This window comes from Thunnus thynnus, chromosome 13 (genome assembly GCF_963924715.1).
Source record: "Thunnus thynnus chromosome 13, fThuThy2.1, whole genome shotgun sequence".
In the NCBI taxonomy this organism is placed as follows: Eukaryota; Metazoa; Chordata; class Actinopteri; order Scombriformes; family Scombridae; genus Thunnus; species Thunnus thynnus.
The window spans coordinates 10,855,583-10,882,007 of record NC_089529.1 but is presented as its reverse complement, the minus strand read 5'-3'; the positions used below and the strand labels follow the sequence as shown (position 1 = coordinate 10,882,007).

At 39.3% G+C, this 26,425-nt stretch overlaps 2 protein-coding genes across 8 annotated transcripts in view; both read right to left on the bottom strand.

The window, feature by feature from the left end:
• mink1 (misshapen-like kinase 1) overlaps positions 1–2,073 on the bottom strand; it is a 32,497-nt gene extending 30,424 nt beyond the window's left edge. For all 6 annotated transcript variants that reach the window (XM_067607837.1, XM_067607839.1, XM_067607841.1 and 3 more), the window contains exon 1: positions 700–2,073. In XM_067607837.1, coding sequence (XP_067463938.1) covers positions 700–756 — 57 coding nt within the window. In that variant the 5' untranslated portion in view covers positions 757–2,073. The remainder of the gene's footprint in view (positions 1–699) is intronic.
• A 1,599-nt stretch (positions 2,074–3,672) lies between these two features.
• Positions 3,673–24,555, bottom strand: pld2 (phospholipase D2). Of its 2 annotated transcripts, none has more exons than XM_067607835.1 (24): positions 24,372–24,555; positions 19,001–19,154; positions 18,749–18,876; positions 16,958–17,100; positions 16,713–16,806; positions 16,097–16,162; positions 15,948–16,006; positions 15,596–15,841; positions 15,347–15,490; positions 15,162–15,245; positions 14,987–15,065; positions 14,750–14,860; positions 14,424–14,633; positions 14,126–14,282; positions 13,901–14,019; positions 13,341–13,454; positions 9,748–9,852; positions 9,150–9,238; positions 8,722–8,835; positions 8,267–8,313; positions 7,834–7,968; positions 7,051–7,204; positions 6,549–6,666; positions 3,673–6,407 (listed from the first exon to the last, which is right to left on the bottom strand). In XM_067607835.1, the coding sequence occupies exons 2-24, from the start codon at positions 19,131–19,133 to the stop codon at positions 6,183–6,185; spliced, it is 2,874 nt and encodes a 957-aa protein (XP_067463936.1). In that variant the 5' UTR covers positions 19,134–19,154; positions 24,372–24,555; the 3' UTR covers positions 3,673–6,182. The 2 variants fall into 2 exon arrangements, with proteins under 2 accessions (XP_067463936.1, XP_067463937.1); XM_067607836.1 differs by having other exon boundaries at positions 19,001–19,149.
• Between the last annotated feature and the right edge of the window lie 1,870 nt (positions 24,556–26,425).

Here is a 26,425-nt window from a genome sequence, read left to right as displayed (position 1 = left end):
CCTCAGGGAAGTGAGCCAGAACTATATTGTTCTATCTGATATGTTGTATTTCATAAATATACACTATAAGAATGTTGTCAGTAATCCAAACCAAAATAAACCAATTTTTTTTTTTAAAAATCCAAAATTCACGAGTGTATGGTGAGAAGATTTGGGTTGATTCTTATGATGATCCACATATCAAACAGCAATTTCAAAGCAACAATCATTCAAGCAAAAGAAGCGCATCACAATCTCAAAGTATATCATTGTTAGTTGAAAAGACAAATGAAACACTGAACAGACTAATCATTAAACAAAGAACATGTCCATCACGGCTGCTGTGTGCAATAAAAAAATGACTACAGGTGTGGTGTGTTCCAGCCCAGCAGCCATCATTCTCATGTTTTTGTTTTGTACATGCTAATCACGAAAAGTTATTGGGCTAGACAGTGTGATTCTTTATTATGGCGGTGCAGAAATCACAAAATATCTTTGATTTGAATCTGTGATATTACAACAACAACACAGCTGCCTATAACAATACCAGGCCAGGGGATGTTTATCACACCTTAACTTTGTGGCGTGGGTGTCAAATGGTCGTGCTTGTGTCAGAGGCAAACCGACACTTCTGTTCATATGACATAACATTTAATGAGCCCGTCTGCAGTAACTGTACATGAATAAAGCGCAGCACACTTATATTGTAATAATACTCACCCTCAGAGCTGCGAGGTCTATGTCATCCAGGCTTCGTGTGGGGGCGTTTTCAGACATAGCTGGCGAAACTTATCACGTTAGCTAACAAGTTAGCCACTTATTTGACAAGAAGTGATTGGGGAAATTTTTAAGTGGCGGGTTAAGTGAGCTCGAAATGGCTTTACTGTAGAGAAAATATAGCAAACGGGCTTTCCGATATGCTGAAATGTTGCTGAACAACACGGTAGCACTTAGATTAGCAAACACATCGCAGATAGAGCTGCCACAGACGCACCCAGCTGGCTAGCTCACGTCAACTCTAGCCGAAACCTATAATGTTATCCGCAGTTGTTTTTACAGAAATGCCGGTAGCTATATCTGAGCAAAAAAAACACATTCAACTTAAAATAGGAGATTTCAACAAACTGTCAACGTCACCGTTAGCCGGCCATCGGCACCGCTCTAACAACTGGCAGGTTTTCAATGCAATGCACCTCCACTGTTGTTGAACACCTTGCTGCGTTCATTTTGACTGCTGCTGTATAACATTACAGCCAATGTTATCCAGGATAAAATGAAGCGTGTCGCGGGAAAAAAACAGAAAAAAAACTACCACTACCACTGAGACATTCCTTATTATGTTTGATAAAGTAAAAATAACATTTACTGCTCACGACGCAACGGTTGTTTTTTTAAGGAGAACGCAACGTCTGATGTGATGGCGTCCGGGTCCGTCCGCACCGCACCAGAACCGACTGTCAAGCTGGCATTATTAGCCTAAAATAGACGTCCTCCCAGAATATTACTAGAAGATTAGAGCGGAAAAATACAATAATACCCTCATTTGAGACACGATTCTACGCAACTGCAGTTGTCAAACTTGTTAACACGACTTAAATATTCCCCAGTTTCGGGGCAAAGGCGCACGGTAATCTGAATAACTACAGAGTCAGGTGCGAGCGAACGGTCTAAACCTAGCGTTAACGGTAACTGGTTAGCTAACGTGGCTAAGCTAGCAGGCTAAACAGTCTTTTTCCAGAATAAACTTAACTTCTTCATCCATTTTCTGTGTTGACAGTCGCGCCTAGCACTGCCAACCTTCCGGGGAAAACACAGGCAGGCAGGCAGACAGGCAGGCACTATGCTCTCGCCAGCCACCGTAATACTTGTAAACTAGGGCCCTCGACTCTTTAAAGTTAAGCGTTGATTTCGTTCTCCGGCGTCCAAATTTTCAGAACTTGTAGTTGTATTCCGACACTGCAATATACAGTGCAGCTTCAAACTGCGGCGTACTGGCAAACTTGTTATTTCGCCATGTTTTGCTTCCCAAGTCCTCCCTCCCACTCTCAGCCTTGTTGTAGTCTTGCGGGGTTGTACTGAGTGACGATCGGCTGCACACAACACTCCTAAAGTGTTTGTTCCTCTTGGATGGCTACGGTGCTTCATCAGGGACAAATTACCTGAAACATTACTGTGGACCTCAACCTACGCAACTGCCTGTGTCTGCTCTGAACAGCACATCTGAGGTCATCCTCTACCTGCCCTGCACTAACCTGGTTGTTCATTTAAAACACTCCATAATTAAGATAAATTAAAGTCTCCTTCCACTCAAAAATGTTTTTCTTCTTGTTCCTTCAGTTGGATATTTGAGCTTCGCTGTGCAGACTAATGTATGTGCAGAGTTTGACACTAGAAGGTTGTTTTTACCTTCATCTGCTGAAAGTGTAAAGTTTCTCTGAGCTCACTGAAAATCAGATTTTAAGGTATGGGCCTATGAGCATGATTTGTGACATCACATATAGTTTGGAAGCCAATCCTGGTCCAATATTGAACTTGCACAAGTGTGATGTGGAAACTTGAAGCCTCCAGCGCAAACACTGAGAGTAGACTTTACAGTGATGTAGGAGACATCTTGTGTCCAGCAGTTAAACTTTTGAAATGAAATATGTTTGCATATTTATCGATTCTTGTTTTTTTAAGGAGGGAGAAGGAGTAGATGTTGTTTTAAGGATTTTAACAAGATAATTGACCTTTTTTGTGCAAAAACCATAACAGACACAAATTATAATTCAAAGTAGAGTATTTTATATACATCTTACATCATGGCTGGAGGGGATCTTTAAAGATGCTGGATAACAAAAATACACTGTAGTATATGTGTCTTTTGATAGTCACTAGTAAGTAACTTTATTTCACATTAAAAACAATTCCTGTTCTTGGTTTTGCTCTCATGTGTCTGCAATCCTAAGAGCCTCCTTATTGCAATAGTTATTTCTCCATTACGGCATGCCTACCTTATCTCCAACAAATCATAATGCTTGTGAATAATGCATGATTCACTTCCAAAGCTGTTTACCAAGAATTCGAGAGAACAATCTGGTATGTCATAGAAACTGAGGCTATAACATGGCAATCATTTCCAGCAAAACATGTACAGTCTTTATGTCCACAGTTTCCATTTTCTCTTTTTAAACAAATTACTTGATCCAATAATATAAAGATAACAAAACAGCAAATAGCTCCACAGAAATAGTGATACCAGTGGATTACAGAGGCTATCAAGATCACCATTTCGTACAGTATTACATTTTAGATTTTCCCCCCTCATAGGTTTTCACTTGCAAAGTGTTAGGATTTGTCTCTAGATGTTTCTATCAGTAGTTTCTATGGTATATTTCTGGCTGTGGAAGGCAATATTTGATAAACACACATCTAGACAGTAGGCTTTTGTCTAGATTATAGGAACATCATGAATGATATGATAGTTGTCTATGCAGTATTAGACAAATAGCGGACATGCCATAACATAAAGAATAGCTTCATTTTTATATTCAAATATTAAATTCTCTCTAAATATGTTTATATATTTACATTTATCAAAAGAACAAATATACAGCATGTATATATTATATAAAAATAGTACATGGGAAGTTTGCCATGAGATACTAATAATTATTTTAGGTGAAGTAAAAGTAAATATTCACGTTGAAAGTCTGTAGAAAAAACAAGTTTATTGAGGAAACAAGAATAGTTACACATTTTAAAGTACAAGTTGTAAACTGTACTTATGAGTAACAATGTATTGTCTCTGCCCCTGAGTGTTAGTAACCTATACATCAGAAACTCTAAGGTAAAATAATAACCTCGGACTACAGATTTGCATTAACAAATGTCTCCACATAGTGACTGGTAGGGATAATAGTTTTATTAGTTTCTATGAGTCATGTATTCATAAAAATGTATTGGTAATGCTGGCTATTAGTCCAATAAAAACAATAAAAATAAAATTCATGATAGAAACAATCTAAGGTCACTTCTCAGTATATTATTATAAAATTTTCAGGAATCTTGAAACAAAGAATACCACTCAAGGCAACCATTCTGTGCTGTATAGAGAGACTAGTGAATATCCAGCTTCTAGTAGTGTGCAAGGGCTTGCAGTGGCATTTTAATATTTTCCGAAGGAAAGTGGGAATAGTTCTGAAGCCAGCAATGGATCATTTCTAAAAACAGATGGATTAACTGGCTCTTCTGCAAAAGGTGCCTCATGTAGTGCGAGGCGGCGTTCACGTGGGACACTTGTCATCTGTCACATTCACAGACAAGGTTGCACTGAAGCCACCTACAGCAGGTAGTGTTGACTTGTGTCTCGAATGCTCATGAAGCAGTCTGTACAGTATCAGTGGCTCTGTTATAGGCTCAACAAGTGTCCACTTTTTTGACTTGCATCGATCAATCAATCAGTGACATCCGTTAACATACAGGTCTCCTTAAAATACATGGGTGAGGAATATAAAAGATAAAGTCCAAAGCTCCATAAACCTTGATATGATATAGATTTACAGAAGCACTGATAAAACTTGGCCAGACTGTGTATCATGGGAGGAACCTTCAAACATGTAAAAATTCTCTCAGCAACATTGCTTTACCCAAGTGTTCAAAATCAAGTTATTTCAGTCCAATGATGCGTAGAAATATCATCTCCCCCCCCCCTTAACTTAGTCAAACTCCTTTCCTGTCACTTATGTCCTGCAGCTATGGAAGCATGCTTATCATTTTGTTATTGCGTAAAAACAACTCGAGCCCTGTTTGTCTACATTCAGAAGGCAACATCTACATTCTGTTGAATTATTACATCATCTCTCCAAATCTGTCAATGCAATATTTCAAACGAAGTATGCGAGACTTTTCCAGATTACTCAACAGTAGTCACTAAAGGGAATTAACAGGTTTTAAGAGAATAACTGACATTATTTGTATATCAAACAAAACCTAAAAATCTTTGCAGTTTAAGATTAAAAATAGTACTTCATGATGCTCCAGACATGGGAATTGCACTCAGTTACAGTGTTAAAATTAATGCACCAACACAAATGCGTTGTGCATGCAAATGATCATAGGGTAGACACGCAAGACATGAATGGCACGTGGACACAGAATGGTGGAGCCCACATGAAAATAACTGAAAACCGCATTGTTCAAACAATCTGTGTCTCTGCATCACAGTTTTCTCTGAGTCAAGTGGATGGTGGAATGTTCTGTTCTGGACTACTGACAACATGGTGAAATAATAATTCACTTGGTTGTCATGGTGACTTAAAAAAAAAAACGCAACAATTAACAGTAAATCAACCTAGCACCCTTTAATTATCTTGTCCTCCTTCTCCTTTTCTCTCAGTTTTCCCACCTGATTGTTTATCTAAAAATATTAAAATGACTTTGCTTCCACAGAAATTGACAGTCTCCATTCGACATATTACCTTCTATTTTCTGGTCCACCATCCAAATTTAGTAAGTTATCCCTCTTATCAGTACTCTCCCCTTTTCTGCCCTATCCAGTCTTTATTTCAGCTACGATCCAGTCATCTCTTTATATCCGTCACCATAACAACCACAAATGTTCTGACAGATTTGCTGGCACTGCAGTGAGAGGTGAAGCCTCAGAGGGAGAGAGTGAGAGGTAGAGAGAGAGAGAGAGAGAGAGAGCGAGAGACAGAAACAGAGCCACCCACCCACCCAAAAACCTTGCACCAATAAATGTACACTATGTTCCCAGATCATGTGAGATGCTTGATTTCCAATACAACCTTGCAATCCTCTCCTGACTCATACATTAATTTATGTGTGTTTTGTACCACCGCCAGCCCTGCGGTTCTGATTGCATTGTAGAAGTTATGAAGCAGCTGCTGCCATCATGAACAAACTGGCCCGTAAAAGGTTAATCTACTGCTCTTACAGGTTATCAATTATCATAGAATCTGCTTTTCAGTGGTTATGTTCAGGCCTGCCCATCGTCAGTCAAATAGACAATATAAAAAGCATTAGTGGTTAACAAATAATTTGTGCTAAGGTGATGTCTTTCCCTCGCTATTGAACCGCCAGTCCTGTGGCTATTTTAGTCTACTGTGCTGAACATTAGCTGGGTTAAAACCACATGGAGGAGCATGTGGTACAGCTTTAGCTGTTAGTAGTAGTGTAGTGGTCTGATCTGGGCTGAGCTGCGTTTATGTCCACAGCCCTACAGGAGCCATGCCCTCTTTAGTGCCCAGTGGAGGCAGCAGGTTCTCCTCACACAAGAACTTCAGGGGGAAGTGGACCAGCAGCCCCCGAATGGCCTTCAGCTCTTCTATGGCCTGCTCAGGATCTGAGTCATAGAGGCGCTCCTTCTTGGAATACTCCTTCAGCTCACAGCTGTTGTGGACTTCGTTGCAGGGCAGGCATCGGAAGACCTGTATCACAGCAGTACAGAGCAGCCACAGAGACAAAAGGAGAGGTCAGAAAACAGAAACGTTGCTATTGTAAAGAATAGAAAGTTAAAGATAATATGTCATCGCATAATCTGTAATACACTGTCTTTGGCTTATGTATACCTTGTCATAAATGGTGGCATTCAGTTGGGCAGCCGAATTCCAGACCAAGAAGAAGAACTCATCACTGACTGGGTCGTCAATGCTGATACTAGTGTCTGAAGTAGCTCCAACAAGAACACTGGTAGGGAAAAAAAGATATAGTTCAGAAAGCACAGTGCATTCAAACAATAGCCAGTTTCTGTCTATGCACTTTTTTAGAGTAGTTTGTCATAATAGTGTTTCAAAATTCCTGAGGAAGAATGAAACTGTTAAGGTTTTTCATTAGGAGAATTACTACAATGTTTGGCCACAATTGTCACCTGAAATGATTTGCTTATAAACCAGGAAATACATACTGTATGTGACATTCGGTGGCTGTTGTTTCCCAAAACATAGAAAATTCAGCTAAATCATGATAGTCGTGACAGACGATGAGACGGTTGATGAACTCCCTTTAAAAACCAGCTCACCTCTAGAGGTCGTGGCCATACAGAATTTCAGGGGCTACATGTTTTGTCCTGACCTGAAACACTCTTTGCGCAGAGCGAGTGTGAGGGGTCCTGCCTGGTACTCCTCCCCTCCCATGATGGACGGGACCCTCTCTTCATCTTCCACAAACACTGCCAACTCACTGTCCCTGCTTCCCAGCATGCTGCGGTCATTGATGTTGGCTGATCCTGGAACAAAAATGGGGAGAAAAGACATTTACAATCTGTCCTTTAGAAAGTATTCTTCAGAATGAGTGCTGTTTTTCAGGCTTCTGTGTAAGTATATTTATAGTTCAGAAATGGATTTTAAATGATGAAATGTTATAGGTAAGTATCATCAGGTCCTATCATACCATCTACTGCATTATTTTATCAGACTTACACTAACAGTGGTCAGTTGTGGAACAAAACAAAGTGGAACTCAAAGATAATAAATCACATGTTCTAGGAGAAGAAATTCAACCTTCGCAAACAAAACACTTTCTTTGAGGTTTCACCATTTTAACCTGGTTTAACATGAAAAATAACATGTTTTTAGGCTACTGAAACACTTCTGAATCCCAAATTAATGAATACATTTCCATATATTCGTTTACATTTCCACTTAGTTTTTACCATGGTCAGATAATTCAAGTGGAAAGTGTAAAATACATTAAAATCCACATGTAAAAATATTTTAACAGAAGCCAGGACTTCTGTCACATATTTGGATTTCGATGAAAGGAGATTACTGATTAGCTCTTTTGCCATAAAGCTCCACAATGACTCAAGGTCAAAGTGATGCTCTGTCTGTGAATGAGTTTGCGCTGGTGACTCACCAATTATATAGCAGCGGTCATCAGCAATGAGGGTCTTGCTGTGAACATAGATGAGCTCTGTGACAAGCGACTTGGAGAGCTGGGAATGTGTTCTCAGGCCACAGATTGTGATGTACTCCGTCCACTGGTCCTCAACTGGGGGGCAGACCAGAATCACATTATTGACCAGAGATAATATACAAATTCAGTGATGATTTATTAAGAAAATCTCTTAGACATATCGATGCTTAAAAAGGGTGTCAAAAGAAGACAAACATCTGAAGGATGAAAATAGAGACAGACTGGGCAGATACCTAGTACCAGTAGCTTCAGTTTAAAGGAGCAACACAAGGAGAAAGAAAGAGAAACATGTTAGGAAGAAACAAGTGGATTTTTGTGATGTCAGGTGGACTTTTGAGTTGAAACAAAAGCAGACAAGTGACAGAAAACTCACCTTCAGCAAGTCTTGACAGGATGGACTGCTCCCCTCGGCATATAGTCCTGAGACATTCAAAGTTAACTAAAATGAGGCACTTAACACAACATAGGACAATAGTAACAATGATATCTTAGTAAATAGTGACTTCTGGGCATAACATTCACAGTAGGCTGATAAATAAATGCAAGTGAGATCTCAGTGATACTGCAACACTGTGTTCAGGCAATAACAACAGGCTGACTAGGCTCATGATGTATTATCATTTACTTAATGCTTTAAGTTGATAAACTACTCTGTTTAATGATAAAAGAAAAAGCAAAGTAGTCTTTTCAGTTGCACTTAAGGTTGACAGAAATCCCTCACTCACACCTCAGACTATTAAAACAGCATCCCATCACCATAATAAACTACATAGTAATGATTTAATGATCGTATCCACTTTTATTTAAAAGGGGGTGGGGGGCTCTCACCTGTAAGTAAAGTGCAGAATAGCTTGAATGGCATTTCCACCTCCTGCACTGATGTCTCCCTCAAATCCAGGAAGTAGAGGAATCACCACAAACACTCTGTACTTCTTCTGCTCCCTGCAATAAGACACAATTTCAACACGTACATTGTCAACAAGTGTACTCTTTAAACAAGTGGACTATTCCTTTCATATTTATATTTTATTTCATGATTTGTTTCACTTGAAAAAATATTGTATTTCACTGATATTTTCCACCGTTATTGTTTAATAATGTAAAATATGTATGGCAAATGGGTTATCGGTTATCAAGGTGAATGCTGAAATGTACTCTTCTGTGTTGTGCTCCACTTTGCACAGATTTCATAAAATGTTGCTTTGTAACTTCAAACTAAGTTGTTAGTTTGTTGGAGTTGTTACAGTTGGCCAGACCTGTGTGCACGCAGGATTCTGTTCACAATAGCATCACCGATCCCATTATGGACCGTCTTCCCATCGGCACAGCTGATGAAGAACTGGTTCTAAGGGCAGAGAAAAAGCAGATGGTGGCTCGGTATGAGGGGAGCGCTGAAACAGGTAGGTATCTGGCAAGGAAGGGACTCATGAAACCTTATGAATAGGCACACATTGGCTTCAAAATCTCTCAGTGGCATGTGAAACGAATGTGTCAAATATTGTGTAATCCAATAGAATCACGTGCCAAAACAAAAATAAATATCTTTCAAACATCAGATGTTATTTTATACAAAATAGAACCCATTCTTATGTGATACTACTAAAACTATTTAGGTCACAGTGACATTTTTTGCCATGATGGCTGCCCTTTTTTTTGTATCACTGCCATCATGAGGAAGCATTTGGGAACCCAACGCAGAACAAGCTTAAATAATTTTGACAGTCTGTTCGTTTAAAATGTTGAGTTGTAAAATAAATTAACATATAATTAAATGTGTAGACATTACATTAAGTTCAGTCACTGTGCTATGAGGTACATATTTGTCTGTAAATAGTTAGGACATTCCTGCAATACCTCGATGTAGATGTAATGCTCGCTGTTCTCAATGGTGTGGATGTAGGCGTTGAGGATCGAGCTCTCACAGGTTCCAGTTGACCAGCGATCAGCAGAGCGTAACACCTGAGGAAATGACATGTAAAAACTTGAAAACTTTCCCTGTCACTGGCTATGCAGCAGAATTCCTTATAGTATTTTCTCTACACATTTCAGCTGAAAGATGCAGATTTTTTTCTATTACTGAACTACTTTCTGCCATTTTTTTCCCCTAAGGTATGCGCCCTACAATCCTACAATAAAACAAATGTCTTCTTAGTTTTACAGACCATTAACATCACAGAATTAGTCTAGACATCTAAGAGTTGTTGTATCAAAAATAACCTTCATTTGAATTTGATAGAAGAAGTGACAACTGAATCTGCTGCATTTATTTTTGTGATAATTTAAGTTTGTGGTGCACTGAGATTGCTCTTTGTTAGTTAGACACAGAGTTCCACAAGGTTCTGTGCTTGGACCAATGCGATTCACCTTATGTATGCTTCCTTTGGGTAATATTATTAGGAAGCACTCCATTAACTTTCATTGTTATGCAGATGATACCCAATTATATTTATCAATGAAGCCAGATGAAACCAATCAGTTAACTAAACTCCAAGCATGCCTTAAGGACATCAAGACCTGGATGACCTGCAGTTTTCTGTTACTAAACTCAGACAAAATTGAGTTTATTATGCTTGGCCCTAAACATCTAAGAAACACATTATCTAATGATATTACTCTACTCTAGATGGCATTGCCTTGGCCTCCAGCACCACCATAAAGAATCTGGGAGTTATCTTTGATGAAGAGACGTCCTTCAACTCCCACATAAATTTCAAATTTGAAGGACTTTTCAAGGACTTTTTTTCACCTATCAGATTGCAAAAATCAGGCACATTCTGACTCAAAAAGATGCAGAAAAACTAGTCCATGCATTTATTACTTCAAGGCTGCATTATTGCAACTCTTGAAATTATTGCAAAACTAGAAAAAGAGATCACATTTTTTCCATTTTAGCTTCTCTGCATTGGCTTCCTGTAAAATCCAGAATAGAATTTAAAATCTTTCTCCTCACCTACAAAGCCCTTAATGGTCAGGCACCATCATATCCTAAAGAGTTCATAGTACCCTATTAGCCCACTAGAACATTGTGTCCAAAAGTGTCCAAAAGTGTCCAAAAGTAGAATGGGGGGCAGAGCCTTCAACTATCAGGCTCCTCTCGTCTGGAACCATCTTCCAGTTTGGGTCTGGGAGGCAGACACCATCTCTACATTTAAGAGTAGGATTAAAACGTGTCTTTTTGATAAAGCTTATAGTTAGGACCAGCTCAGGCTTGCCCTGGACCAGCCGGGGGACTTCCCATGATGCTCTGAGCTCCTCTCTCGTCCTCTCCCTCTCCATATGTATGCATTCCTGTCCCATTAATGCATCTTACTATCTCGGCATCTTCTCTCTCCCATAGTTTTGTGCTTTCTTGTCTCTCCCCTCTCTCCTCCTGTTGCTTTCGCTATTTCTGCCTCCGGAGCTGTAGAAGCTGGATCTGTGATTGCAAGCCACTCACTGCTTCCATAATCCTGCTCAACACCCTCTGCTACAATTATTATTATTAGATTTTTTTTAAAATTATTCTTATTACACATCTCTATGTGGAACTTGCATTGAGCTTTTCTCTCTCTTTTTCTCTCTCCCCCTCCCCACTCTTTTTTTCTCTCAACCCAACCAGTCCAGGCAGATGGCCGCCCACCCAGAGACCAGTTCTGCTTGAGGTTTCTTCCCATTAAAGGGGAATTTTTCCTTTCCACTGTCACCAAGTGCTTGCTCATGGGGGAATGTTGGGACCTGCTCTATATTAAAAGTGCCCTGAGATAACTTCTGTTATGATTTGGTGCTATAGAAATATAATTGACTTGACTTGACTAGCTCTAACACTTACACAAAGAGGGAGAAAACCTGTTGTAGCTCTAGCACAGTATGTGACAGCTGAGGCAGTGTCTCTGACACCTGAATAAGGGAGCAGCAACACCTGATAGGAAAGCTGCAGCATAATGGAGAGCAAGGGTTAAGGTTATGGGCCACTGCCCATAATACAGCACACAGCAAAAGCTATTATTATCCAACACTCACTGTCTCAATACTTCAGAACCGAAGCATATGATGTTGAGTGGGAATAACATTGCTGATAGTAAGAAAGCATGTGGGGACCATACACGCCAAAAATGTTTCTTACCTGTGATATACACTATTTTACTTGTTTACATAGGTTTGTCTCACACAACAACAGAAACTCTCAAACATACAATTCACACTTTGAACTACAATTCAAACATGATATTAATGATGAATTAGCAGACTGCAGAATCATTTTCTCTAACCTAAAATTTTGCTGATACATGACCAATAATTGGGCTTTTTATATTTCATATATATATAATTTTTGCTTTTATTGGACAGTTGGCAGCAGAGAGGCAGACAGGAAACAAGGGGAGAGAGAGATGACATGCAACAAAGGTCCCTGGCTAGAATCGAACCAGGGACGTTGCAATTATGTTGCATGCACAGTAACCATTCGGCTACCAGGGCGCTCCATATTTAATGTATTCTTAATGATAGTGTTTTTCATCATCTAGACCACATTTCCCATGAAGCCTGTTGCAAATATAACGCTTCCACTTGTTCTCCCTCTCTGTCCTTGGCATCACTCTGAGTGCATTTGTTTTCTCTGGCTTTACTCAACAGGATAAACATGTTGGAAGTGATTTTGTTCCACAGGCTTTACTCTTGTTCCACCATCTGCCGCTGCAAAAAAAAACAAACTCTAAATACTTGAGCTGCATTTTAAAGGCTAGAACAGAGACTCTTTGTTGTACTGGAAAAACATCCATCTGATTTCCTGCTAGATGTGACTTGGTGTCACACAATGTAAAATGCAGGGTAGAAATCAGTTTGTCTTATTTGTTTACAGTTATTACAGTAATTGCGGTAACAAATTAATATGGAAGTGACCAGCAGCATAGGTTCTTATTTCAATGAAGACTAGGAATCTAGTTTTTAACTTCTGTTCTTCCCATGATAGATCTTTAAAGGGCCTCTTTAAAGATCCCTGTAGTGCTTATGTCTTGTGTGTCACAAATGTCCATTTCCCATATGTACATTAAGCCAAACTACAAATATTCTGTTTTTTCTGTGTTGACATCATGTGTGTAACTGAACAAAGGTTGATTTACAAGCCAGAACACAGAAAAGGTTTCTGGCTGGCTCCAGTGTGAAGCCCATCTCTGGTGCTCTCTTCAATCTTTGGTGAGCTTCTTTTACAAGTGGCCACTGTTCTCCAGCAGTCAGAGCTGTCACCCATGGTGAAAAGAAAAACAGCCCGATTTATCTGGAATGCTAATGGAGCGTTGGAACAGTCTTTGTAAAATACAGGAGAATGTATGGATGTGTGAAGGCTGCCCCATTAAATGGACAAACAAACCAGGCAGTGTTGTGACTTCCATGTGTGAGAGGGAATAAAGATACACTGTAACATTTTCAACATGCACTGATGTTGCACAGACACCGACATCATCACATACCTGCACTTTGGCTCTATTGGACCCCGGCACATTGAATGAGAGTGAGTCAGCAGTGCAGTGAGACTTGGGGAGAAGGTAGGGGTAGAAATCATCCTTGTACTTGTTTTTGAAGATCTAGAGATATGAAAATCAATCAAAGCTATAAATGTCACCTTCTTGTCAGACATATGAAGATTTCCTTCTAAGGCCCTCAGTTACATTCAGTTTATTTTACAATTTACTATTGGTCCTATTGATGTTGTGGCCAATAAACTCATAGGTTAGCATGACACTATACTCATCTTCGTGGATAAGAATGTGGACAACACCCACACAAGAGTCCAATAGGGCCATGGCAATAAAAGTCTAAGATTTTTTAGCTCTACAAGCTCTACTTAAAGCCATCTGAAGCTTGTGTATCTGTAGACTTATTTATAAAGCTGTTTCCAGCAGAGCTGTCCCAGTCTCTAAAATAACAAGGATGTTTAAAATAATATGATAACTTATAGATATTTTGGCCACAACTGCAACAATAAAAGCCAGGTGCCTTTAAAAAGGCAGAACTTTCCTTTGAATCTGACCTTGGTAAAGTTCCAGCGCTGGATGAAGTGGCGGGCTACATCCCTGGCAGCTTTGCCATGAATAGCTGCAGACAGATCGCGCCACGGCATGCGAGGAACTTGAGTACGGTCGATGTTATCTGAAAAAATATAAAGAGCAATCCTTCCAGATCCCTGTTTAGAGACTCTCTGTATGTTTGCGTATGTGCATGTCTGTGATACTAAAAGGAGATTTAGATAATGTACCTTCAAAGGGTCTGTCAAGTTGGACCCAGTCTTTCCTGATGAAGTTGCTGTAGTCTTTGCCAAGCCATAGTTTAGTGTTGCCAATCAGATTCTCAGGGTCCTGCTCTGTTTGCTTATCTGGTTCAGATGGCTTTGGACCATCAGCCACACCATTGTCCTAGTTAACAAAGATATTAGTTTGTGTCTGCGGGTAGTGTGACATACTGAAAGCACACTGCCTCATGAACTACCGTGAACATATTTATTCTCAATTAGTGCCAATCAACAAGAAAAAAAGATTGTGTCATCACATTCTTACTCCTGTATCTCCCTTTGGCTCCTCCTCTGCTTCACTGTTGGCCACCTCTGTCAAACCAAGGTCAGTTAGCCTGTACTGGCTGTCATCCCACCTCCCGAACGCAAGGTCAATGCCTCCCACAAAGGCTACTGTTTGGTCAATAGCCACCATCTTTTCATGGTGAGCCCAAAGGAACACCACAGCCGACACATGGTCAGGATGTCTCATCACCTGTTGAACATCAAACAGATTAACATTTTTTTTAAAAAATGAGATGACGTCTATGGTAACAGTTCTAATTGTGTGGCTGTCGCCTGTACACCAAATTATTCTGAGAGGTGACAGACCTTGATGTTTGGGTGCATATTCATAAGAGTCTTCTTGCTGTGCTCGCTATTGATGCCAAGTGCGAGCTCCACCTCTTTGTACAACAGAACACACACTTTGACTCCTTGTTCCTGCAGAAAAGGGTTCAAAGAGAAGTGATGCAATTTGGAAAAAAAAGGATGAACAAAGGTGATGTGAAATTTGAAAAATCATTTGGGAGTTTAAACAGAGAGGAACAAGACAGAGAGAATCCCTACTGCTTTGCGTTTGAGTATCTCATCCAGGCGCCAGTAATTTTCAGTCGCTGGTCTCTTCAGGAACACTTCAGGGCTGAGCCTGAGAGAAATATTTTAGTGGTATAATTACACGGACATTTTTAGCCGGTAAACTCAACTTTCTTCATCAGAAAATCCAGATCTTGCTGACACTTACCACCAGTCTGTGATGAAGATTTCCTCCTTGGCTTGTTCAAGAGCATCAGCCAGGTCTTCAAAGTAGTCTCTTCCATTCACATACCTTCAAATAACATCAATAAACCACAAATGTTTAGTAAATTAAGTCAGACTCTGAAGACGGACAGCTGTTGCAAATCTCAGACAGACTACACAGCAACTGACCATTTAGTGAGTGTGTTCTCCCGCGGCTGAGCGAACCCCTCAAAGCGTTGCACTTTGAGAAAGTCAGAGGTTTCCGCCAGCCGGTTGATTTCATGACTCCACCAATGCGCTTGTCTATAGCTGCTGCATTTGATGACCAGACTCCTGAGGAAAAACAAACAGGCCACACACGTATCACAACATAACCCCAGACATAAAGATATGTATGTACGTACAGTTTATACGTGGGCAAACACACAGCTGACTTACCGAGTGAAGTTCTCAAAGCAGACTCCGTATCTGGTGTCTGTATAAGCACGGCCTACTTTCACTTTGAATTCTGGGTCAAACAGCAATACAAAATTGATGTTGCCATGGTCTCGGTTCATATACATCAGGAAGGAGTCTTTCACCACCAGCCAGCGGCGTGACCAGCGGAAACAGAACTGATGATGGCCAATGCAGTTCAGGCCTTGGATCCGGTGACCCCCCGACCTCTTGAAGATGGGCCCCTCCCTGAGGAGAGATGACACATATTGCAAAATAAATCCCTGTAATACACTTAGTCATTTCCCCATTTTCTTTGTCTCTGCCTCACACATAAATAGTCTATTCTGCTTACAAGCCTTTGGGTCCGAGATCAGTGATGAAGGAGAGAGCACCGACAGAGAGGAACTCCAACTGAAACAAAGGCAAAGAGAGAATGCCATCATGCTACATGACATTCACTGTGTATCTGTGCTGTGAATGTCTGTGTTTCAAAGCTATTACCATGCTGTGGTCATTCCTACAGAAAGCGTTCTCCAGCAGACCATTCAAGTACTCCTCAAGGTATTTCTGCAATAGAAAAGTGATTCAATTTTAAAATGCGTCTTGTGCAAGTGAGTCACTGGAATTGCCTGAAACTGTATGAATTTTGTGAAATTGTCATTTTTGTTGTGTAGAGTTGGTTCATTTCAATAAATGTATCATATCACTTCTATTTTTTACAATAATTGTCTGGTGTGAAAACAATAAAAAGCTATTTTTTTCACACAAAAAAGTGGCATTTTCAAAACATATACAATATTCACATGTGACAGTAGTAAAACATTTGAGACATTAGGCTGATAAGAGTGTAACAAAATCAATAAATACAAGGAATCAGCAAAGACCAACACAGTAAACACAGATTTTTCTTTTATATGTACCGTAGTTAATAGAGAACAACAATCTTCTTCATTAAATAAAATTAATTTGAAAATCTTGACACAACAACAATTCTGTGAGTGAAAAGTATCTGAATATTTATACCATTGTGTTCGCCATCAAGGACACATTGTGTGTGAGTATTTCAAAGCATGTACTGTATACTTTATATGTGCTATCTGATTGGTTTGTTTGATACCATTTTGCTGGAGGTCCTTCTGGTCCGGTCATTCCCATGTAGGCTGGGCATTTCCTCTGACATGGCTCTCAGCTGCTGCCTGTCCTTTGCAAATCTTTGAGAGAAATTTGAATATTCAAAATGCTTAGTGCTTCAGAAATCTGACTGTAAAAACTCATAAAAAAAACATGACTCAGATTTTGAATGCACATCTCTCAGAGTGAGTTTGATTTGCATGATTAAGATAAACAGATTTGTACACTGACCTTCCCAGAGGCAGCAAATGAAGCATCATCTTGTGCTTGTAAAGATCTCGATGCAGCTCCTGGAAGTGCTTGTACTTCCTCTTCACCGTCCAGTGGAACTGGCCGTGTGTTAGCCACACCGTGTACAGGGTGCCTACACGGACCTGGTGAGACATTATTGAAATGATGCACATAAACATGATGGTATAAAATGACGAAAATCAAATACTGAAGACCAAATGTCACACTAGTATTCATTAAATTTTCAATTAGTTATCCAAGTTGTGACACAAATTTGTATTTCATTAGTGACAAAGACTTACGTGTTTAAATGAATACTTTTTTTACAACCTGGATTTTATTTTCATATGCTTTGAGTATGTCACATTTTTGCTTCCTTTTTATCAGGTATGGTAACATTTTCCTCACAAAACCAGTAGGCAGAGCTTTACCTCAACATCCAATAGGGCAAGACACATAAGAGGTTAAGAAGAAAACGAAAGTTAACACACTCAAAATGTGGGTTATTATCATCCATTGCAATGCAATAGATCAAAGTTGAACCAAGAAGTAGCGCTTCCACATTTAATGGGCATGTACTCTGAACAGTTTGTGTAACACAATGTTCTTTTTGACTTCATACAAGTAGTATTTGCTGAAAGGCATCTATTTGGACTTGGGAGTAAAAACAGCTAACGTGGATAGGAAAACAAAGGGAGAACATGCAAACTGACTGAGTCAGTCATATTTAACTCAGCTGTTACTAATAATCATTCATTTCTAAAAGGCATCATGCAACATGTTGTCCTTCTCTGGCTATGAACTGACTTATATAACAATATAAAGAAACTTGTGCTTTTTGACATAAATGCACATGCAGTACTGCAGTTTGAGTGGTTAAAAAAAGAGACTTGTGTAAAAGTAGATATGTCATTGGCAGTTATAAAGTGGGCTCCTGAAAACTAAAATATTTTGTTATATTAGGCCCCTCCGGAATAACCTGACATGCCAGATGGTTTGTTACACAGAACCATCTAAGAAGTCGTCCTTGGAAACTGTTTGGAAAAGGGCAGGCTCTTTCAAAAAAATAATTGGCAGGTGATTGGATGAACCATCTGTCTATCACCGTCTATCACCGTCTTACTTTGCATGGCAAGCGCATAACTTGAAGCCTGACAAGATGGATTCTCGCATGATGTCGTGATTTCTTGAATCCAGCTGCCTCGCAAGGTAACCTCCAGAGGACCCAGCAGTAGAGTAAACACCCACTTCCACAAACACTCTCAACACTGTGCTCACCTGTTCTACCCAAACATCGCATCTACACTTAAAATTATAATCAACATACACACAACAACTCACCATGTAATTTCAAGCCTATCTCTCTATCTGAACAACAGTAGGTTAATGCGACAGTTAAGCCCACTGGCTCAAAACAAAAGTTAAACCCACAGACAGACAGCATGGAAATAACCACACAATCATGGGACAGCTGACTGTTTAGAGTATTAACAGCCTGCTTGTGAGTTCAGAAAAAGAGTTAAATACTAACAGTTTTGCTATGACATGATGTCTGAATAGTAAAGTACATTCAAGTTGAACTTCACAGTGTCTCAGCCAGGCTGGAACATAAGATTGAAGTCAGATATTAAAAGGTGATCATGGGTGATCGTGTTTATAAGACGTTGCATAGGACGAAACCATTTGAACGTGGATATATGCACAGATTCACTTCAAGCTCATCAAAGCTTGCTATTAATACTTAGTCCTTTCAGCAACTACCAAAAGAGAACAAAAATTGAATGGATGTACCTTAGAGCGGGTGGTGTATTTCTCTGTGTTGTCCACCCTGCATGTGATAGGTACACCAGGCATTAGGTATGGTATACCCTCCTCCTTTATTTCCGGAAGATGATGCACCACAAGGAACGGACGGCCATCTATGTTTTGGAAGATTCGAATATGTCACTGAAATTTCTTCTGATACAGCAATTAGAGTTGTTCAACAGACAGCTCATATCTTCTTAGATTAACATATCTTATAAAAGGAAGTGTTATTTTTACCACTGCTGGACATGAGGCCATCTATCTCGTCTGGACTCAGATTATGGAGGTCATGCGTGAAACGCCTTCTGCCCAGGTTTTGGACTGTTGTGCACTGAGCCACTGGCTCAATCACATCCTCTGGAGCGGCCATCGCACTGTTGTTGCAGCTGTTCTGGTGCAAAGACAAAAAGTGAAAAGAAAAGAGAGAGACTTACATTTATCATCTGGAGTTTGTGCAACTTCACACTTGTTAAATTCACACACTTGATGTAATAATTCGCAGTATTTCAAGGTCTAAAACAACAAAAAACAAAACAAAAAAGTGATTTAGTGTTCCACTACAGAGAAAAATGATGTTTTTTGGAGGCAGCAGCATAACTTACAACACAGTAACTCCACAGACTGAAAGCTTAAGACCTAATTTGCATTAATTGGATAAAATATCTGCCTTTGCATCAAAGTATAATTTATATCCATTTAAGGAATTAGCTTATATTGTCTCTAGAAATGGGTTCAAATCTATAATGTCCAATAATAGATTCAATCTACAATAAACTGATATTGTCAATGCTTAGAGCACTTTGTGTGTGCCAGTGTAGCTACAGTTCAGAAAGCTATCAACGTTTTGTCTCTACTGACAATTTGTTTACCTATTTGGTATGTTTTAAACCTAGTAACAAAAATTTGATTGCTGTTATTATAAGTTATTAGAAATATTTGATTATCTGGAGCAATGCATTTGTAAACCATATGTCCCCAAGTAATGATCTGATTGAGTAAAAGACAATACTGCTAGTAGGAATTTGAGCACTAGTAAAATGGTTAATGGACTGCACTTATATAGCGCCTTTCTACTTTAACGGAAAAAGTGTTTTACAATTGTTGCTTCTCTTCACCCATTCACAGACACACACACCGATGGCAAGTTTATCAGTTTTGCTAATAGCAGTGGTTTCGGTTTGTATATATGAACTGCAACACCAACAGATGCAGCCAGAAACTCAGGGGTAGCAACAGTTGTTATTTATAAAATCAACAACCTTAGTAACAGTAACCAGTAGCAGCAGCAACAACAGTAGAAGTAGTAATAGTTAGTAAAAGCAGCAGCAGTACTAAAGGTAATGAAACAGTAGCAGCAGTAGCAGCATTAGCTTTCAATGTAGCTTAACAGGACTCAGATGTCATAATACAGACATACTGTACACTATCCAGACTAATAGTGTAAGTATCTCAAAAGAAGAGTAGTTAGCGAAATAATCTGACAGTACAAGTGGGTTCTTGAAGTGAATCTAATCCTTGAGGAGAGCGACATGATCATGATCACACAGGAAGAGGCATTCAAGTACAACTCAGTATCACACCAGTCAACAACAGATGATGTAATGTCAGAAGTATCACTGTTAAAATGCTGAAAACAGAGAGCCCTCACACACCTCAGGCGTCTTGTGCTGTTTACCTGTGTATCAGGTCATCGACACATCGACTTACGAGATGTGTAGGACACAGCTACCGGCAACAGAGAAAAGGGTGTGTGTGTGTGTGTGTGTGTGTGTGTATGTGAACCCTTTTGTGTAGTGTGTGGGCCGGTGTCTTTGAATGGCTGAACGTTTCCTCGGCAACGAGGCAAAGGGGAGGGAGGGTGTGTGTAAGAGGGAGACAGAGAAAGAAGAGGGGGTAGGGTTAGGTGGGTGGGGTCGGGGGTAGGTTGGTAGTGTTTGGGAATGATAATGAGGATGAAATATCTAAGAACCACATCTAAAAACTAAAACATATCAAAACTGAATAAATACTGCTGTTTATGGCACCAAGGTTAAGTTAAAAAAAAATAAAGCAAAGTTTATCTCCAATGTTTAATATTTTTGACTTCATAACTACCTCCATGTGTTTAATTGTCAATTATCAACACATTAATTTGTGTATTTTTACAAATTACAGCATTATCTCTTTCTTTGCTGTGCCTCAACTAACGTATACCACCTAAACTTCCTAATATCAGTGGTGGAGTTTTGGGTCTAGATGTGTGACACTTGTGCCATTACATTAGATAACAGCCAGTCAATGAGATAAAGGTTGTGCCTGTCAAATTGTGTAAGATCCACTATACAGTCACAAATATGTCAACCAACCAATGCTTTGCAGTGGTTAAAACCTACTGGAATTACATTTGCACGTAAATTTCATGGTTCATTTCAACAAAATGCGATCGATTGATAACCTGTCCAGTGTTTCTCACCATCTGCCCGCTGCATGCTGGAGAAGGCCACAGCCACACAGGGTCCTGAATAGGAGTTAGCAGGTAAAGACAGGAGTAATACTGAACATTGGATAGGGACATCACCTGCACTGTACAAGCTAAAGGCCATTGGCAGCACCTGACGTCTTGAGAAGTGGTAATAAATTAAAAAAAGACCAGATACATGACAACAGTGACACAGTCATCGTCATTTTAGGATCATTCAACTTTCTAATAATTATTTTTGACACCTGTTGAACAGTGAACTATGATGACTTTCTTAACATTTGGAGGCTCTATTGGGTATTATGACAAAATGTTCTTTAATTTCCAGATCATCACATCCCGCTGGTTGTACAAAATATTTAAAAAAAAAACACTTTGAAGAACACTAATGAGAAAAATTCAAGTAAAAATTATAATCCCTTTCTGAAAGCTGTGTTAATTCACAACAAGTTATATTGTACTTGCTATAAAACTCATATAAAGGCCATTTCTACTTTGTCATTTCAAGAAGAGCTATTTCTGCACCCTTTCCATGCTTTTTTTGTTTCCACCCTGATCCTAGATCTTTTTTAAGCCATTCAGCCATCTTAGCTGGCATTAAAGCCTGTCATTTCAATTACTTCCAACTGTTTGTTGAGACAGATATGTTGGCAAAACAATGTTTTGCCAAATAAGCTCTTTGGTTTGATTTGACTTAAGACTTTTTTTCGCCTCTATTCACTCTTTATGCTGGCTCATACTTGCCACAAAGCATACATAATATGTATTACATTACAGGTATGCATGAGAAAACTAAATACTGACCCAAAAATGCAGAACTGAGACCAATCTTATCACACACACATATTTTATGGAAATACATAATGATTACCCTTTAAAAGGCAGAGAAGTCTATGGTTGACTTTACATGATTTTCTTCTTTTTTGTCTGTTGGAGTGAGAATTTGTCTACACTATTTACTCAGGTTTCCTACCTGTGAAATACTACACTACACCACCCATGTTCCTTTACAACATGAGCCAGATTGTCCAGAAGGGAGTGTTGTTACTGGGAGCCAAGGCAGATCTTACACACCAAGCAGTCATATGATCGTAAATCTGTGTGTGTGTGTGTGTGTGTGTGTGTCTATCAGCAGTCTTTGTTCTACAAACCCTTTGAACTTTGTGCCGTTTGTTGCCAAAGGATAGGTTCACAATTTTTCCAAGTCTGCTTTAAAACAGGTGCCCATATAAACACTAAAATAAGTTTGCTTTCTATAATCATCCCTCCTGTTCATGTCAGCCTTTGAGATCCCTTCCCATCCTAATGTGCTTCCAATATAAGTGTTGGGGGACTAAAACTATGTTCTGTGCAAAAATACGTTCCAAAGTTGATCTGAAGTTAATTTGAGGCTTCAGCAGTCTGAGTTATTAAAATGGGTTTATTCCAAAGTCACAGTCTTTTGTGTTCCTATCCCTCCACTGCAGCTCAACAAGGAAACACTGTCTGGAGAAACAGAGAGAGGGAATTTTATACTAAAACTGTTGGAACTTTATATAATTACTTGATTTTTATTTGATTTTTGCAAAAAACTAGGACTGTGGATTTTGCTCCCCATCAATAACATGGGAAGCACATTATCTTTAAAGGAATCTTGTGATGGCCAGGATGATTACGTCAAGAGAAACCTGTTTTTCAGTGTTCATATGGGCACCTGACTGTTGTTTTAAGACAAACTTGAAAATTGTGAACAAGCCCTTTGCATTGTACAGCACCTTGCAACTCTGGTTTTGAAAGGCGCTTTATAAATAAAGTTTACTTACTTAAAGCCAAAACCAATTCACACTGGGATCGTCTCAGTTTTCTTCAAACAAAAAACTTAAACTGTCAGAATGTTTTTTTTTTTCATTTTACTGCTGAATCAGTTAAAAGTCTCACCTTGCTGCAGTGATGGCGAGGTGTACTCTAGGTGTGGTCAGTACATCTCTACATCACTGCTGGTTGTGGTTACAGGTGAAACACAGCACACCTCTGACCACTCTCTACATACTGCAACAGTCTTTTAACCAGAAGAGATCAGTGAAAGGCTTTCCAGGTAAAGCTATTCCTTATTGAAAGCCTATGTTGCACAGTGGATATATCAGAATATAATCTGATCCATTCATTTCTTCTTGAAGTGCATAATTATCTTAAATTACAACATATCAAGAAGCTAAAGAAACTGCACCCAAGAAAGTTTCTGTCTGTTTGCAACTTTAGGAGCAGCAAGGTGCAAGCAGTATAATATTGATTGTCAACAAATAAGCTTTCCCCTACACTAATATTTGTCCTCTGCTCCAGGGGAAAGTTGTGTGTTTGCATATTTTTTGCATAATTTACCAGGTCTTCAAAAACAATTTGCACGGGATGTTTTTTTATTTATGCATAAGCAAAATATAGACCGACTGTAGCAACAGACTGAGAAACGTGCAACCAAATGACAGGATCTGAACACCTACACAACTGTGCTGAGTCAACTCTCGCCTCCGCTGGTTCCCATCGGATTTCCCCAAAAATCCGGTGCATCGTGTGCCCTGAAAATAGCCGTCATTTCTGACTGATTCATCTTTTAACCACATTTTTCTTACCCATCACACTCACCTGACACAAGGAGCACGCTCTCTAATATGTTTTATGATACAATCTTGCTGGAGAACACGCGCTTTTGGCACAGATTTAGGAGTTGATGCGAGTTTGGATGAACTACAGCTCAATCAGAATAAGTTTTCTTTAACGTACGCCAGAATCTACAAGGTCTTTATTGGGTTTCACACCACATTGCTATAGTTGTTAGTCTATTTAACACTCCGGATATCAAAGTTACTGTGGGTGTAGAGACTGAAAATGCTGAAGGCGAAGTTTTGTCGTCTCCACCCATTCCCCATGGCTTCCCACAGCATTCCTCAAAGAAATTCAATTTACGAAAAGTACGCTTCAAATGTCAGCTGACGACAGCGCCAAGTGCCAACCGTAACCGCAAATCACACCGACGAGACAGATGTTTGTTATCATCCCTCTTCGGTGGTGTGAAATCTGCAGCTGGACAATTTCAATCGGCAACGCAGCGACACAGTTCAGACAGACAGAGGAGTGAAAAATGCGTCCAGCTGAGGCCCAACGTGAAATACTTACTCTCCGTTCAAATACAGCCACGGCTCAGCACACACAGCTACTCCACATGTGGGGCAAGGACATGAAACATATACTCAGATTAAAAGTGGTGTTTCATCGTTTCCCGGCCAGCCAGCCAGTTGTTTTCTTAGAGGAGGGTTAATTTCTATTCCCCCTGTAGGTGATGTACACTTAAGTCCCTCCCATCGGATGTCCAGCTCAACATGGAGGAGGAATAGAAAATTAAATATTAGAAATGTGGATTTGTCACACGGGACAGGTGATACCAGGCATACTTTATGCTCTGCTACTCTTTTTTTTACATGACTTTGTCGTGTTAATGTTGAGAAGCCAAACAGTTTTCCATGTTTGTAAAGCTGTTTAGAAAGCACACCAACAGGCACGATGATGTACTCTGTTCATACTGAGAGAGAGCCGGTCTGCTGACAAAACATGGATATGTGGGACAAAACATGTCCTGACTGGGCGCCATCAGGGGAGACACACAGGAATGTGAGTTGATAACAGTGGAGGAGAGGGGCGACTGTGAGCCTAAACTGTGGTACTGCAGTCGACAAGTTAACGAGAATAACGGAAGATATCACGATATTTCGGCTTATAATTTTCAAAACTAAACCCTGTTAAGGAGGACTTATTATGCTTTTTCTGGTTTTCTGTTATTTACATATTGTTAGGATGTCAGATATGCATGTTAAACATGGTCAAAGTTCCAAAACTTGAGGTTTGTGTGGAAATGCCGCCTGTAAGTCAAAAGTCAGGGATTCAGCTTATCTTAACACTTCATTTGCAACGTTTTTTGGGCTGCGTCCGAAATTCCATAACAACTTGCTATTTAGTATGCTAAAACAGTATGTGAGAGTTTTTACACACCTCCAGTTCGTGCTTTGAGAGATAGCCTTGAATTTTATTATTATTTTATCATTCCTCGAATAAAAAACGAACAAACACCGGGAACTTTTAAAGTTAAAGAGGACACGCCGGAAGTACGGGTCACGTTTGCTTCAGTTAATTACACTTTCTTTTCACACTTTGTCATTTTGTTCCTAAGAGTGTACCTAATGTGCATTCATGTGTTCAATAAAGAGAGAAAAAAACATTCCCAGCAGTCTTATTGAAGACAAGCTTTAAAACCCCACAGGTCCCTCCCACAAAAGTTTTATCTTTTTATGACATAAGATAAGCATCTGTTGGAAGGACAAGAGAAGATATATTTTTATATCTTATATATATATATATATATATATATATATATATATATATATATATATAGTTTTATTTGAACCATTTAGAGTTTGGGTGACGGACACAACAGAAACATTTTGTGTTTATCACCACAGCCAGAAGCTATGCCCTGATAGAAGTATTTCCTTCAAGGATATGATTACACAGGATGCACATTGACTTACTGTAAATCTGGATAGTGATTCACATGTCACTATAGCCTATCAACAACAGTATAAAACAGTTCAACCACTAAATTTAAAATTGAAACAAGGATTCAGGAATCTTTCACAACATGAGTAAGGTGTAGGGAGGACTATACTCTCAGGATGCTGATGAAATAGAAAGCTTCAAACAGCTTATTCGACAAGTTCCTGGAAAATATAACCATAGCGTGATAGCATCTGCTGTTGATTGTACTTGAACTTCAGCCTATTTATTTTATTGGACATTATATTTGTTATATCTAAATTGGACTGACAGTACTCCTTTGGGCTCTATGTTTCTGATAATATAGCAATTTTGTATTTTTTTTTTATCTTTGTAGTTAGACCATTTTTTCTTAATTACATTTCAAGCCCACAGGAGGCGAGGGAGGGGGCAGTCTTTCTTTATCTTCCTCTCTCCTGAGGTTTCTCCCTTTTTTTTTTCCATTACGTGGTAACATTCATTTTTTTAGTGTTTTTCCACTTCCTCTTAATAAGCTTGTGGCGCCGGTTAGCTCCATGACACACAGGGCGTATGATGGTTATACAAATAGAATGACACATTTGTAAGTGGACTATTGTGGACACAAGAAAATTCATCTGAACAGGCGTTTGAGGCCTCAGACA

Bases quoted from the DNA above. Each gene is read 5' to 3' on its own strand.
- pld2 (XM_067607835.1), bottom strand. From the start codon at position 19,133: ATGGCCGCTCCAGAGGATGTGATTGAGCCAGTGGCTCAGTGCACAACA. The intron at 9,853-13,340 runs GTATGTGATGAT...TCATTTCCTCAG, and splicing joins CCAATAGAGCCAAAGTGCAG to GTGTTACGCTCTGCTGATCG. The intron at 7,205-7,833 runs GTGAGTCACCAG...TTTTTGTTCCAG, and splicing joins TGACCGCTGCTATATAATTG to GATCAGCCAACATCAATGAC.